This window comes from Columba livia, chromosome 5, assembly GCF_036013475.1.
Source record: "Columba livia isolate bColLiv1 breed racing homer chromosome 5, bColLiv1.pat.W.v2, whole genome shotgun sequence".
NCBI classification, from domain to species: domain Eukaryota; kingdom Metazoa; phylum Chordata; class Aves; order Columbiformes; family Columbidae; genus Columba; species Columba livia.
The window spans coordinates 12,996,428-13,008,532 of record NC_088606.1 but is presented as its reverse complement, the minus strand read 5'-3'; the positions used below and the strand labels follow the sequence as shown (position 1 = coordinate 13,008,532).

General features: G+C 36.2%; 1 protein-coding gene across 4 annotated transcripts in view; it reads right to left on the bottom strand.

Moving 5' to 3' along the window:
- Positions 1-11,841, bottom strand: part of BEGAIN (brain enriched guanylate kinase associated) — a 164,853-nt gene extending 153,012 nt beyond the window's left edge. For 2 of the 4 annotated variants that reach the window (XM_021292493.2, XM_005506173.4), the window contains exons 1-2: positions 11,689-11,841; positions 8,519-8,648 (exon numbers count right to left, since the gene is read on the bottom strand). In XM_021292493.2, coding sequence (XP_021148168.1) covers positions 8,519-8,566 — 48 coding nt within the window. In that variant the 5' untranslated portion in view covers positions 8,567-8,648; positions 11,689-11,841. The remainder of the gene's footprint in view (positions 1-8,518; positions 8,649-11,688) is intronic. The other 2 variants (XM_021292494.2, XM_065063481.1) reach the window with 1 other exon arrangement.
- Between the last annotated feature and the right edge of the window lie 264 nt (positions 11,842-12,105).

Sequence of the window (12,105 nt, the reverse complement as noted above, 5' to 3'; positions counted from 1 at the left end):
GCTCCTGTTTTAGCAATATCTGTGTGTAGCCTTATGCAACAGTTCCTGGACCTTTATTGTTTTAGCAGGATGGCAACTACTGTTCTGGAGACATAATACCATAATCTATCACTTCAAGATTGGGCAGCTCGGGATTTCCAACAATATCATGCAAGCAAAGAACAACAATTTCTCTTTGCCCCCCTCCATAGGTGTAAATACTTCTTCTTTAACCAACCAAAGAATCTCATAAGAAAAAATTAAAAAATTAAAAACTTAAATATTTTTGACCAGACCATAGAAGAAAACTTCATCCTTTTTTTCCTGTCTTTTTCAGTTCTTAAAGATTTTTTTTTCAGAAAAATCAAGAAAGAAATTATCAATCTATCTGTTTTAAATCCAGACACACAAACCTTAGCAGTGTTTCCAGGATGTCAGAGCTCTTTCTAGTACTTAAACCCACTACCTGAGCATGCTTGTTGAATACAGAGAGACCTGAGCAAGTTCTTAAGCTAGTGAGCTTGACTGCCTGAATAGTTTCCCACAGTACCCTCTTCAGACTTTTCTGAGCGTGCCTTGACTGCCCGTATAGAGCTGACCTGGTTATATAAATGCCTTTCTTGTTTGATCCCGTAAAGTCTTCCTTGAAGACAACAAACTAAAATTAGTAGAGAGTTGTATCCTCTATTTCCTTCCCCTCATACCTCCTAGACCTGGTTTCTTCAGCTACTAAAAATAAACCTTCCATGTTTGGTCCACCCTGGAGAAAAGTATGTGTCCACAGTAAGAACTCCCCCAGGAAGACAGAAACACTTCTCAAATAGTCACATTAATGCACAAGTACTTGTCACATATCCCCCCAAAGAACTGATTTGAGAAAGCTCACCATGCTTGTACTTCTAGGTAGAGATGCAGATTTTGTGGCTGGCATTCCTTTGCTTTGGGAAATCATAACTTCTACAGGTAAGCCAGAACTTGTTCTATATGAAGTGCCATTTTCAAGTGACCTGAGAGAGTGACTTGTATCCAGGGACAAAGATTTCTCTAATTTGCGTGTTCGTGGTCCAGCCACCACGTCGTCATTTCTCAGACTCTCTAAGTCTACTTCTTCATGGGTTTTTCCATCTGGAATGTTGTCTTTCCAGCTTTCAGAAGACTTTCTCTTAATATGCAAATCATCTAGGCTTCTCGCACTGGTTGGAAAGGTGTTTTTCAGTTTAGCAGCTCTGTATGCCCTCAGGCTCATGGGATCAAGCACTCTGAAAGTAACTTCATTAATAAATTGAGAGAATTTGAGTTTAGCTTCTATTTTTTCTTCCACAACAGACAGTGAACTTGATGATCCTTGACTCAACAAGCTCAAATCAGATGCAGAGGAACTGCTTTTCTTGTGAGCCTTCTTCTGTCTCTGGAGCTTTTGGCTTGTGTTTCCCACTTCTGCTGGGTATAGAGAAGAGTGTTCCAGTCCGTGGGATTTTTCACCCCCTTTCTGACAGTGCTTTGATCGATGGGGTCGATAGCCTTCATCCTTATTTTTGCTTTTAACAAAGCTTTTAGCTTCTGACCTTGTACTACCCTGTAACTCAAAGCTGTCCTCACTGGAGCTGCAGCGTTTTGAGTAACTGTTCATTGTCAAATCTCCAGAGAGTTTCCTCTCTGCATCGGTCCGCACTCCTGGCACACATGCAGTGGTGGATGCACTGCATGATCTTTCTTCAGTCACCCTGCCAACCCCCTCTTGCTTGGATGGTCTTCCAGGCACAGCACCCTCTGGCTTAACAGGGGAAATGGAGCTCTTTGACAGTGACTCCATTTATTTTTGTGTCTGCATGTCAGCTGGCATCAGTGAAAGTGGCATTCCCATAAATCCTTTATCTTGTGAGACAACAGGCATCACTTTGAAAAACATAACAGTGCAGCCACCACGTTTTATCCCATATGCATATGTTTCATAATTAGATCAATAGCCCATTCTCATCATTCTAATTAGCCATACTAACGAACAGAATCTATAGAACATGCAAATTTTCCAGTGTATTGAGTGCTTAGTGGATGAACATAGGCTTTCATTGATCCAAACCAGCGTATTATATATTCCTGTCTCTTGAACTGGAAAACAAACTACCATGCTGTAGATCAATTCTCACTAAGTAAAGTCTGGGGCGGTTCTATTTCAGGGCTTTTTAAAATCCGATAGTAGAGAAGGTCATGCTATATTGTTCTAATGCTAGTAGTGTTTGCTATTCTATTAGAAAGCTTAGTGACAGATCTGCTGGACCCAGAAAGACAAAAAGACAAAAAGATAATGTGATTTTCACTTTCTACCTGCTTGTTCTTGCCATTATTTTAATTCTAAAATATCTCTAAAGGTTTGAACCCAAAGTGAGGTGCAATATTTCAGCGTTGTAAATGAATCTGAAGTAGTAATGTGTTATTCAAGTATCTTGCATGTGAAGCTCTTCTGTTCTTTATTGTCTTTATAGACTGACAAGCCTGAACTCTGAAATGCAGAATTTCTGTTCTTCCTTTATACATACAGGAACCTAAAGGCTAGTTTAAGTGAGCTTAAGGGCTATAGTTTGACTTTATAATCCATGTGAAGGTTTGGAATGTCCCAATGATGTGCTGCCCCAGGAACTGACTGGAGAATGAACTGACTCATAAACTCAAAATGTTTTTTTTTTTGCATTTTCTTACTTTAGGATAAGGGTGAAAGCAAGTCATTTAACCCTTTTTGTCTGGTGGGAATCAGGCTCCGCTTAAATCACTGTCATTGGCAACACCATGACTTTCTGACTGATGAAATGCAGCATGTGGAGAAAAGCCGAAAACCTGAACAACCTCCCTTAAACACTGGGGCGAAGTGACACGAGAAGGATCCCAGGAAAAAGTGAGGAGTAGCAGAAGGTGGCAAGGAAGGGGAAAAAAGTCAGTGAAGACCATATTTAAAAGTATCACACATAGCTGACAGGTCAGTGGCATCTTGAGTAGAAATGAGCTTAGGAAGCAGACATTATATTTAGGTCCTTCATTATAAGTCACTTTGCCCACTGCACAGAATTTATCATCTCCACATTGGTAATTCCAGGACTCATTTAAATCATAGCTCATAAAAGCTGCTGAAGTGATGAAAATCTCTCAAATTAACATAGTAAATGCATTAATTTTTCAAATAACAGAGGGACAAGAAGATCCCTTTAACACATAAGAAATCAATTGCTTTTACTGGAATTACTTTCAGAAATGCTTTCATATTTTCTATGGGACTATGTCATTCCATTGCATGTTGCAACCTTTATCCTGATCACAGAGACAATATGGCTTAAAATGCATAAATCGTATCCACACTGTCTTGTTTTAGATTAATTTATTGAAGTCGCTGGGGACACCTTATAGCAACCTTCCAGTACCCAAAGAAGACTTACAAGAAAGCTGGAGAGGGACTTCTTATGAGGGCATGCAGTGATGGGACAAGGAGTAAAGACTTTAAACTGAAAGAGGGTAGACTGAGATTAAATATAAGGAAGAAATTCTCCACCATGAGGGTGGTGAGGCACTGGAACAGGTTGCCCAGAGAAACTGTAGATGCCTCATTCCTGGAAATGTTCAAGGCTGGGTTGAATGGGGCTTTGAGCAAGCTGGTCTAGTTGAAGGTGTCCCTGTCCATAGCAAAGGAGTTGGAACTAGATGACCTTTAATGTCCCTTTCAGTCTGAACTGCTCTATGATTTTATGATTCCTCTCTCACTTGAATGTGAATGGTAACAGTTAAAAGGGTTGGCAAATCTTTCTGTTGTCAACACAAGGATTTTCATTATGACCTTTTCAATGCAGTCAGGGAACAATATGCTCTACTTTTTTCTTGTAAAACCAGAATTTGGGTCCTAATATAGACCTCTGCAAACTTACAGTTACTCATTGAAACAAACAGGATTCCCTGAAGAGGTAGAGTCTATGCTAATGCATCTCAGGTCCTTTGCCTTCCAGGGTCCATTAGAGCTTGGCAAAGTGTGAGTTCTGCAATTTCAATGGCCTTTATTAATACGTCTGTTTCAGAATCAGAGCAATTGTCTTTGTTGAGCCAGAATCTGTAATGGCTTGTACATATTTGGAGAAGAGCTTTTTTTTTATTCATGAGGGAAGGGGCTCATTTGTGCATGAACAAAGCTATGTTAACTACAAGCAAAAATTCAGTTATCCATTGCATATATGCAAATTTCAAGGTGTGAATGTGACAGAACTCTGTGGTACAACCAACAAAAATGGCTTACATAATTCTGTTCTATTGTCAGGAATGTTCTGAAATATGTCATCTGTATAGCAGTCAAATATATATTTTTTTTAAAAAAAGAAAAATGTCAGATTGTAGGTTATACGTAACCTAGGTAATGTATATAACAATTCTAGGGTTTTTATACTGCTGATGCTGCTGCTTCTCTTTCTTCTGATGGTTTCTGCTTAGTGAACTTAGACATATGACATAGACCTATCGAATTATTAAGGTAAGCCACAGCTGCAAAATGACAAATAAGTCTTCTTAATTCAATGATACAGGTCTTTTCACATCAATTCATCTAAATCTTGATTGGAATAGATGTTATCAAAATTTATAGTAATAATACCTATTCAGTGGTCTGTCTTAAATAAATTCACCTACATAGATAATAAAGCATAGAGAGAATATTATTTCTACTAGTGACATATACAAATAGAGAAGCTGAATATTAAACTAAAATATTCTTAACAATCTAGATGTTTGAGACTTTGAACTCTTTTTCTAATGATTTGATATGCATGATTTATTTTCCAGATGTTAAGTGACTTACTTTTTAAAGTGTTAAAATTATTTCATCTTATACATCTAAATCTCTTTGAAGACATTGCTGATAAAGAGAATTTCTCATTCCAGTGCAAGCAGGTATGTCTATGAATAGCAATGCATTGCTGCAGTATTCTGGGCTGTACTCTTGGAACAAATACCTTCAGAGAGCTCAAAATCTGTTATTTCTTGTTACAACATGCCTCTGGTAAGTGGATCTTTGCCTGATTTCCAAGTTCTTCTAAAACTGTCACGTTAATATTAAAATAATCTTAAGAGAAAAACTTATGCATTAATTTTTCCGTATTTGAGAAATGGTGGGCACAATTCTTGGAATAATACAGCATGGTTGGGCAAATCAATTGCAAAACATCTGACCTAAGCAATGGATTGCGCTGTAAATAAGACGTCCTTTGTTAGCAGCTCTGCCATTGCCCTGTTTTTTGACCTTTTGTGAATATCTGCACTTTCTTCTGTAGCCACAGTTGACTGTCCTTAAAAATTAGGAAAGGACTGTCTTTTTCTATGCATTGGTACACTATCTTGCATATTGAACCTGATGAAGGGTCTTTAGGTTCTATCAAGACTCACATAGTAATAATTCATAAGTGAACCATTTCTAGGGACTCAAGTGGATCCAGTTTATAATTTTGTGTAGTTCAATGGCTAGAATGTTCTAGTCTGTTTTAGTATTGATATAAGAACATAAAATGAGCAATACTGATCCTTTCCTGCTAGACTGACTGCTGAATCTGATACATTTAGAATGATAGCTAAGATCACAGCTTAAATTAGACTTTCACAATGATTCGATATTTCATTTGACAAGACTGAAGCATTCAGGGTATTGTCTAGTAAACTTATTGCTTAGGAAAACAAATGAAGATTTTTCTAAAGGTTACTTTAGGCCTATTTATATTCTGAGTGTCATTTTACACGGACATTATTAGAAAAGTACATATTTTGTATAAAAATGGAGCACATCAGAGCTATTTGCAAACATGACTTGATGCAATGTAATGTCTCTATAGACCAATGTTTGAAGAATTAAAATTGAAAGCTGAGTTTTGTGGGAAAAAAAAAAAAATAGTAATTCTTCCCTGCCTTTTAAATAATATCCCTGGTCTTAAAACTTCATGAGATTTTAAGTTTTACTAATAATATCAAAAGCAATACAAGCTATCTTGTATTTGCTGCAGTAGGTTGTTATGACAACTGAAAGTTTCTTTGTGTAGAGCTCTGGAAGATTTGATCATTTTGGGGTCAAAGCAGACAATATTCAACAGTTCTAGTACTAAAGAAGTGGGCAAAGTTTTTGTATATCTAAAATTATTCTTTTTGGAAAATTAATGATAATACACTCCACAAGTTATCTACATTAAAAATAAACAAAGATTTTCCAAAATTTTCAAAGGGAAATTTTAGATTGTTAATGAAAAAAAAAATAAAGCGGAAATCAGATTTTAAACAATATTGGGGTTTATTTTAATTCCAGTTAATTTTGGTTGCAGAGCCTTTTTTTAGTTAGTGAGTAGCCTCCAAGATTTTGCATCAATAATTAGACTGTTCTCTGTGCTATTCTTGTTGCAGCAAAGAGTTTTTCCATTATAATGGAGTGTATTTCCTGTAATTAATTTTGTTTCTAGTTGTCAGTCAGCCTGTCAGCTGTTCAGAAGTACTGCCTAAGCACCAGAGCCAAACCCACCAGAGATGGAAGGCATTGCAATTCATTTCAAAGTTCTCAGTTTTCCCCACAGATATGTAAGTCCTTCAGCATATAGTCCACTCTCAAAATAGATGTAGACCAACTCTTCCAGTCCCCATTCTTGTTCAGATGTACTCTTTCCTTCTGCCTTTAAGGAAAAAATTATTGCATCCTACCCACTGCTCTTTGCACTTAATGCAGTTCAGTTTGGACTGTTTTACACTGGTTTAAAATTAAGTTTGTCTCTTTAAATAATACAGATGTTCCACTCTGGATTTATTTTAACAGACCTTATTTTTTTTTTCTTTTCTGTAATAGTTGCCAAATAGTAAGTTGCTTTTAAGACAAGGTTATACAGCCCAAATTAATGGCAATAATGTCTAATAATTATAATTTCTAGGATGTTACCTGTCACACAGCAAAAATTCAATTTCACTAAGTATTACCTTCACCTTTTTTCTTTTTTTTTTTTTCCTTTTCTTTTTTCTTTTTTTTTTAAACAAATTATTTCTAATGGCTGGAAGACACAGACAACACTGCCTGTGGTCATTTTCCTTCACTAGGTTCCACTTGAAATTCTTGAAGTAAAAAGGAAAATTCCAGCAGACGTTTGCTCTAACTCTAAGATCCAGCTGTCTTCAGGACCAGTAGAATGAAAGCTCAGTTCCTTTATTTTAATGAATGATTCTTAATGGGAACAAGTTAAAAATCTTAAAACAAGTTTTTCTTCTCTCTGTCAACTGTTGGCGGCTCTGTATAATGTACTGACAAACAAAAAATTGGACCAGTGCCGCCACCATTTAATCAGTCTGTATTCTTAACAAATGTTACATTTTATTGGCATGAAAAGGACATAAAGACATGAATAAGTACTGTAGTGCCTTACAGATCAGAGACATTTAAGAAACTCATGTTCCTATGCAGGAATCCAAATCTGAAGATCTAAAGGATCTAGATTCTTCTAAATTCTTGTTAGTCTGCCTGTCCACCATGATGAGAAAAACATTTATCTGTTTTACAACTACAGAGTGGACAAACTCAATGCACCAAATTGCTGTGCCATCTTTTTTACCAATAGTCACAAGTCTGAATCATTTAATTTATAGCTATGTACTAGACAGAGCTGTACTAAGCTTGTAAGAAGTGTCAAGCATTAGAGGAAAGATGTTTTTTAGCATAAATTCTGCACCACCCTGAAAAGAGTCACTGTGCTCTGAAAAAACGCTACAGCTGCAATAAAACTAGAGCCAGCCGCTCATTTAACATGCAAGCAATATTTATAGCTTTAAGAATGAATTAAAAATTAAGGAAGAAAAAAATGTAAGCTCAAAATCTTTTAATATACCAATTTTAAAATTATTTTTATGTCAGTACAACAGAAGAGTCTTTTGAAACGGTTCCTTAGTGCATTCAGTGCCCTACTGTCTAAGCATCTTCCATTACTGTGCAAGCAGCCAAATTAGTATTAGTTGTAAGCTGTTGGCTGTTGTGTTGTCTGCTCCCTAGCAGTAGAAACTTGTACTGTGGACAAATGTTGTTGTGTATATTTTAAAAGCCTCTCAAAGAAACCTACCAGGCACTTGCGGCATTAGATAATGACATTTGGTTACCCTTAATTCCCAAGGGACTTTTTCCCTTTCATTCTTTCATGAAGAGAAATTTTACTCTTGCTGAGAAAAGCCAAAGAAATTAAGCTTCAGACTGTGATCTTTTTTCAAGGGTTTTAAGTGATCTTTTGTTTATCCACAGTTCAGTCAGTGGACTGCTTTGAAGAAAGAAATGCAAAATTTTATGAAGGCTGATCTACAATATAGGGAACAGATTTGTGGACTAGTTAGGCCAAGCTTCAGAGCATATACGCTATAGCATTTTCTTTGTGTTGGAACTTCTTAGAACTAAAAGCTTGTTATGTCACTTGCCTGTCCTCATCCAACAGAGATGGAGTTTCCTACCTAATGGAAGGAATAACAGTTTCTTTATCAGATTAACGTTTAGTAACCAACTGTGGCTGCGTACCTTGACTGTGAATGAGTCCTCAACATGCCTTCTGTCCTCTGCCAACATCTTCTTTTTCTTGCTTAGCTTCTGCTTTAGCCAGCTGCTCCATGAGCTCTTCTTCACGTGCTGAACCTTCTTTGTAGCCGTGCTGTAGGATGAGTAGAGCTGTAGGTCATCTGCATTACACTAGCATTTGATTCTGTCTCCAGTTCACATTCTAGTTGCTTGATGAAAAGATAGCAAAATAATTGATCCTTCTGAGAATACACAGATGAGAAGTCTTAGTTTCTTCCACTGCTCCTTGAACACATGTGTTTTCAGGAAAGAGTAAAATGCTTTGAGTCTATTCTTAAACTTGTGCTTCTCTGAGGTAGGATGGCAGTGTAATGTGACTTTCCAATTTAAGCATATAGTTTTCCTCATTCTACTCTCTCTCTTTCTATTTCCCAGCCCCTATATCTTTTTATTATTATTATTATTATTATTATTATTATTATTATTATTATTATTATTATTATTATTATGCAAAAGAGGAGGAAAAGACATAAAATTTAAGACAGTAGAGAGGAAATGTGAGTGGAAGATTAGAATTAGTTTCTCATGCAAAATCAGACTTGGAATAAAAATACACTTACTTTTTGTTCAAGTGGAATGAAAATATTTCCCACCCATTGAATTCTGCTTTATTTTAAAATTAATAATATTTTTTATACCACTTTAACTTCTTTTACTTAAATCCATTCCTAGTTTGATACTGCATGGCACACTCAGCAAGGCCTTGCTGTCTCTGAATCTATATAACATCCCTTTTTGATGTGATACCACATCGCTGGTGAATTAAGGTTACTCAAAGTCCATCTCAGTGATGCTTCCAGGAATATAGGAAAGATCTTTCAGTAAAGCAGCATGTCTCTTGTAATACTTTTTACATCTGCAGGAATATGTAATTCTACTAATTAAATGTTAAACATAGAGGAAAGTTCAAGACTGGGAGGCAAGTCTTTGTCAAATGCATAAACCACAAAGGAATAAGATGTTGCTATGATATTCTCTTTTTTTTTCCTCCCTGTCCAGTGAGCTGATTCAAATTAGTAAATTTTGTGTTAGACTGAGTTGTTTAAGAGCATATTACTAAAATATACAGCTCTTTGTAGTGGGTCAAACCCCTGGGGGTTTTGACTTTCATAAGAACGACTGACCTGTACTAGGTTTGTGGGATTTCATTAGAATTGTTCTTATGGTGGCTTAGGAAATCACAAAGGACAAGGAAGGAATGAGCTTTTTGATCTAGGCAATGCTGTCTCCTTGATCATGAAGTCACCATTTCCCCTCAAAGGCCTCACAAATGCAGCCCTCTTCCTCCTTCTCCTCACCCTCCTAGTCTGTCTCAGAAACAGTTCCCAATGATTGCTTCCTCTTGTTGCTGAATAGTAATAGCTGTGGAAATTATCAAAGCTTGTTACTACTCACTGATGTTTCCTTTAATCTTGTGGGGATGGTACCGTAAGTTTTACTACTCACTTGCCTTGTTATAAAAACCCTGTGTTTTCCTGAGATTTTGGGAAGGGCTGTGGGATATCAGGGTAAATCTCTCCTTCATTGGAGTCTCATTTGTTAAGTTGTTCAGAGCTGGCCCTAGGAAGCTTAGTGTTACTTGCAAAAGGAAGTATATATTATTGTTCATCCTAACTGTAACACAGTAATTTTCTTATCTCTGCTTTCACTCTTTATCTCTCCATATGCATAATCTGCCAAAGACTTACTATTTCTATTACACAGAAAATAAGGAAATGGTTGTTCCAGTTCCATGCTTCAATATGCCCTGGAAAAGTTTGCTTAAAAAAGCTTGCCTGCATATAAATGAGTTGGCTTAGCAGTATGCTTTTAAATTTGTTGTTCTGAGTAATCTGAAAATCACTGGGAGAAATAAATGGTAATTTCTTGACTCCTGTTGTCAGGGGGTGTTTGGGGTGGATAACATGAGTTGTAAAACAGTATTTAGGTAGTCTTTATGGAAGTTAACTAAACAATTTGATTTTTTGGCTGCATATTTTTTTCCCTAGATAAAAAAATCAGATAAAGAATATTATTTGGATGTATAGGATGTGTTTGTGTTAAAAGTTTCCAGGATATTTGTACCAGAGCAGTAATGTCTCAGATGCAGCTACAATATAGTTTTGCTGAGTGCTGCAAACCTGCGTGTTTGCAATCAGAGTTGCATGTCATGGGAATTGGTGCTAAGCAGCTAGGACTAAATGAGAAAAAAAATGATTGTTTGCATATGATTATGTGTGTGTTTGCACACCAAATATAAAGGTAGCCCTGTGAGTTGCCTGTTCCTAACTCCTTTCTGCTACAACAGCTGCAATTTAAACATGAAGAAAAATACTGCTATATTTTTCTTCAACTCCCATAGTCCCACCCCATTTCATTATATTAAACAGACATTCATCAGAGCTGTTTAAATACTCTTGCAGAAAGCATGCTACAGTATGAGCTGCTTGTTTTGGGAAATGACATGCATTTTGTTATTTTTCATACAAACAATTATTTACCTATACTCTGTTCGGTTTAACAATAACTAATACTTCGTGTAATTATACAAAGTCTTCCATTGCAAATATTTTCTTTCAGCATTTAATAGAAACCTGAGGTGGGTTTAATGTGTACATACTAGCTTTTTTAATAATATTAATGCCACTATCTGCTTTTTTCCTATCTTGAAGATAGAAATGATTTTGCTAGTTTCATACTTAATGGCCAGTAGCATATTCAGAATAAATATTGCAGTTCTGATGAGATCAAATAGACATGTTTCATGCTGTGTATTATACAAATAAAAGATACATAGCTCATTAAAAAAAAAACAAACACACACACACAAAAAAACCCCAAAACTATCATGACTGTCAATTATAAATAATTTCATTAACTTTCTAGCACTGCAGCTTTGGGAAGCTTCATCCATATAATTTGCTGTCTTATACCTTAATGTATTAAATTTTTTCTTTTTAAGACAGTAATGTCTGCCAAATGAAACAACAAAGCATGCTAATTCATGTTTAAAACAGGCTTTCAGATGTCATATTGCAGCACTCCTATTTCAATGCTGAAGACTTCTTTACTCCCTGTTATACATTTTAAATGAAAAAAACCCAAACGTGCTTAACAGAGAAAGAGATACTTACTTGAGAAGGATTCAGCACGCTCTGTTCTGCTAGTCCACAGACTGAAATGATGGAGCCAGATTTAGAAGTAGCTTATTAGGTGCATGCTGCTTCAACAGTTACAGCTTCTCTTTTTTTTTTTTTTTAAACTGAAAGACAGGATTGTTTTCTTTTAATGAAGCCAGCATAGAATGATATGCTGCTTATGTTGCTATGAGAGCATAAACTTGCAGAGCAAAGTCAAGCAATTGCAGAATGACTTACCAAGGGTCATTCGCTATCAACTTGGCAGAGCTCTTCTGTATAGTCACAAACTTTGACAACATCAAGGAGGGTCATGGTATGTCACAAATGCAGGAAATTACTAGTTAGTCATGTACTCTTGAGTTTGAAAGTGATTGAGTCAGTATTGTTTGTGAATATAAGTAGAAAACTGGG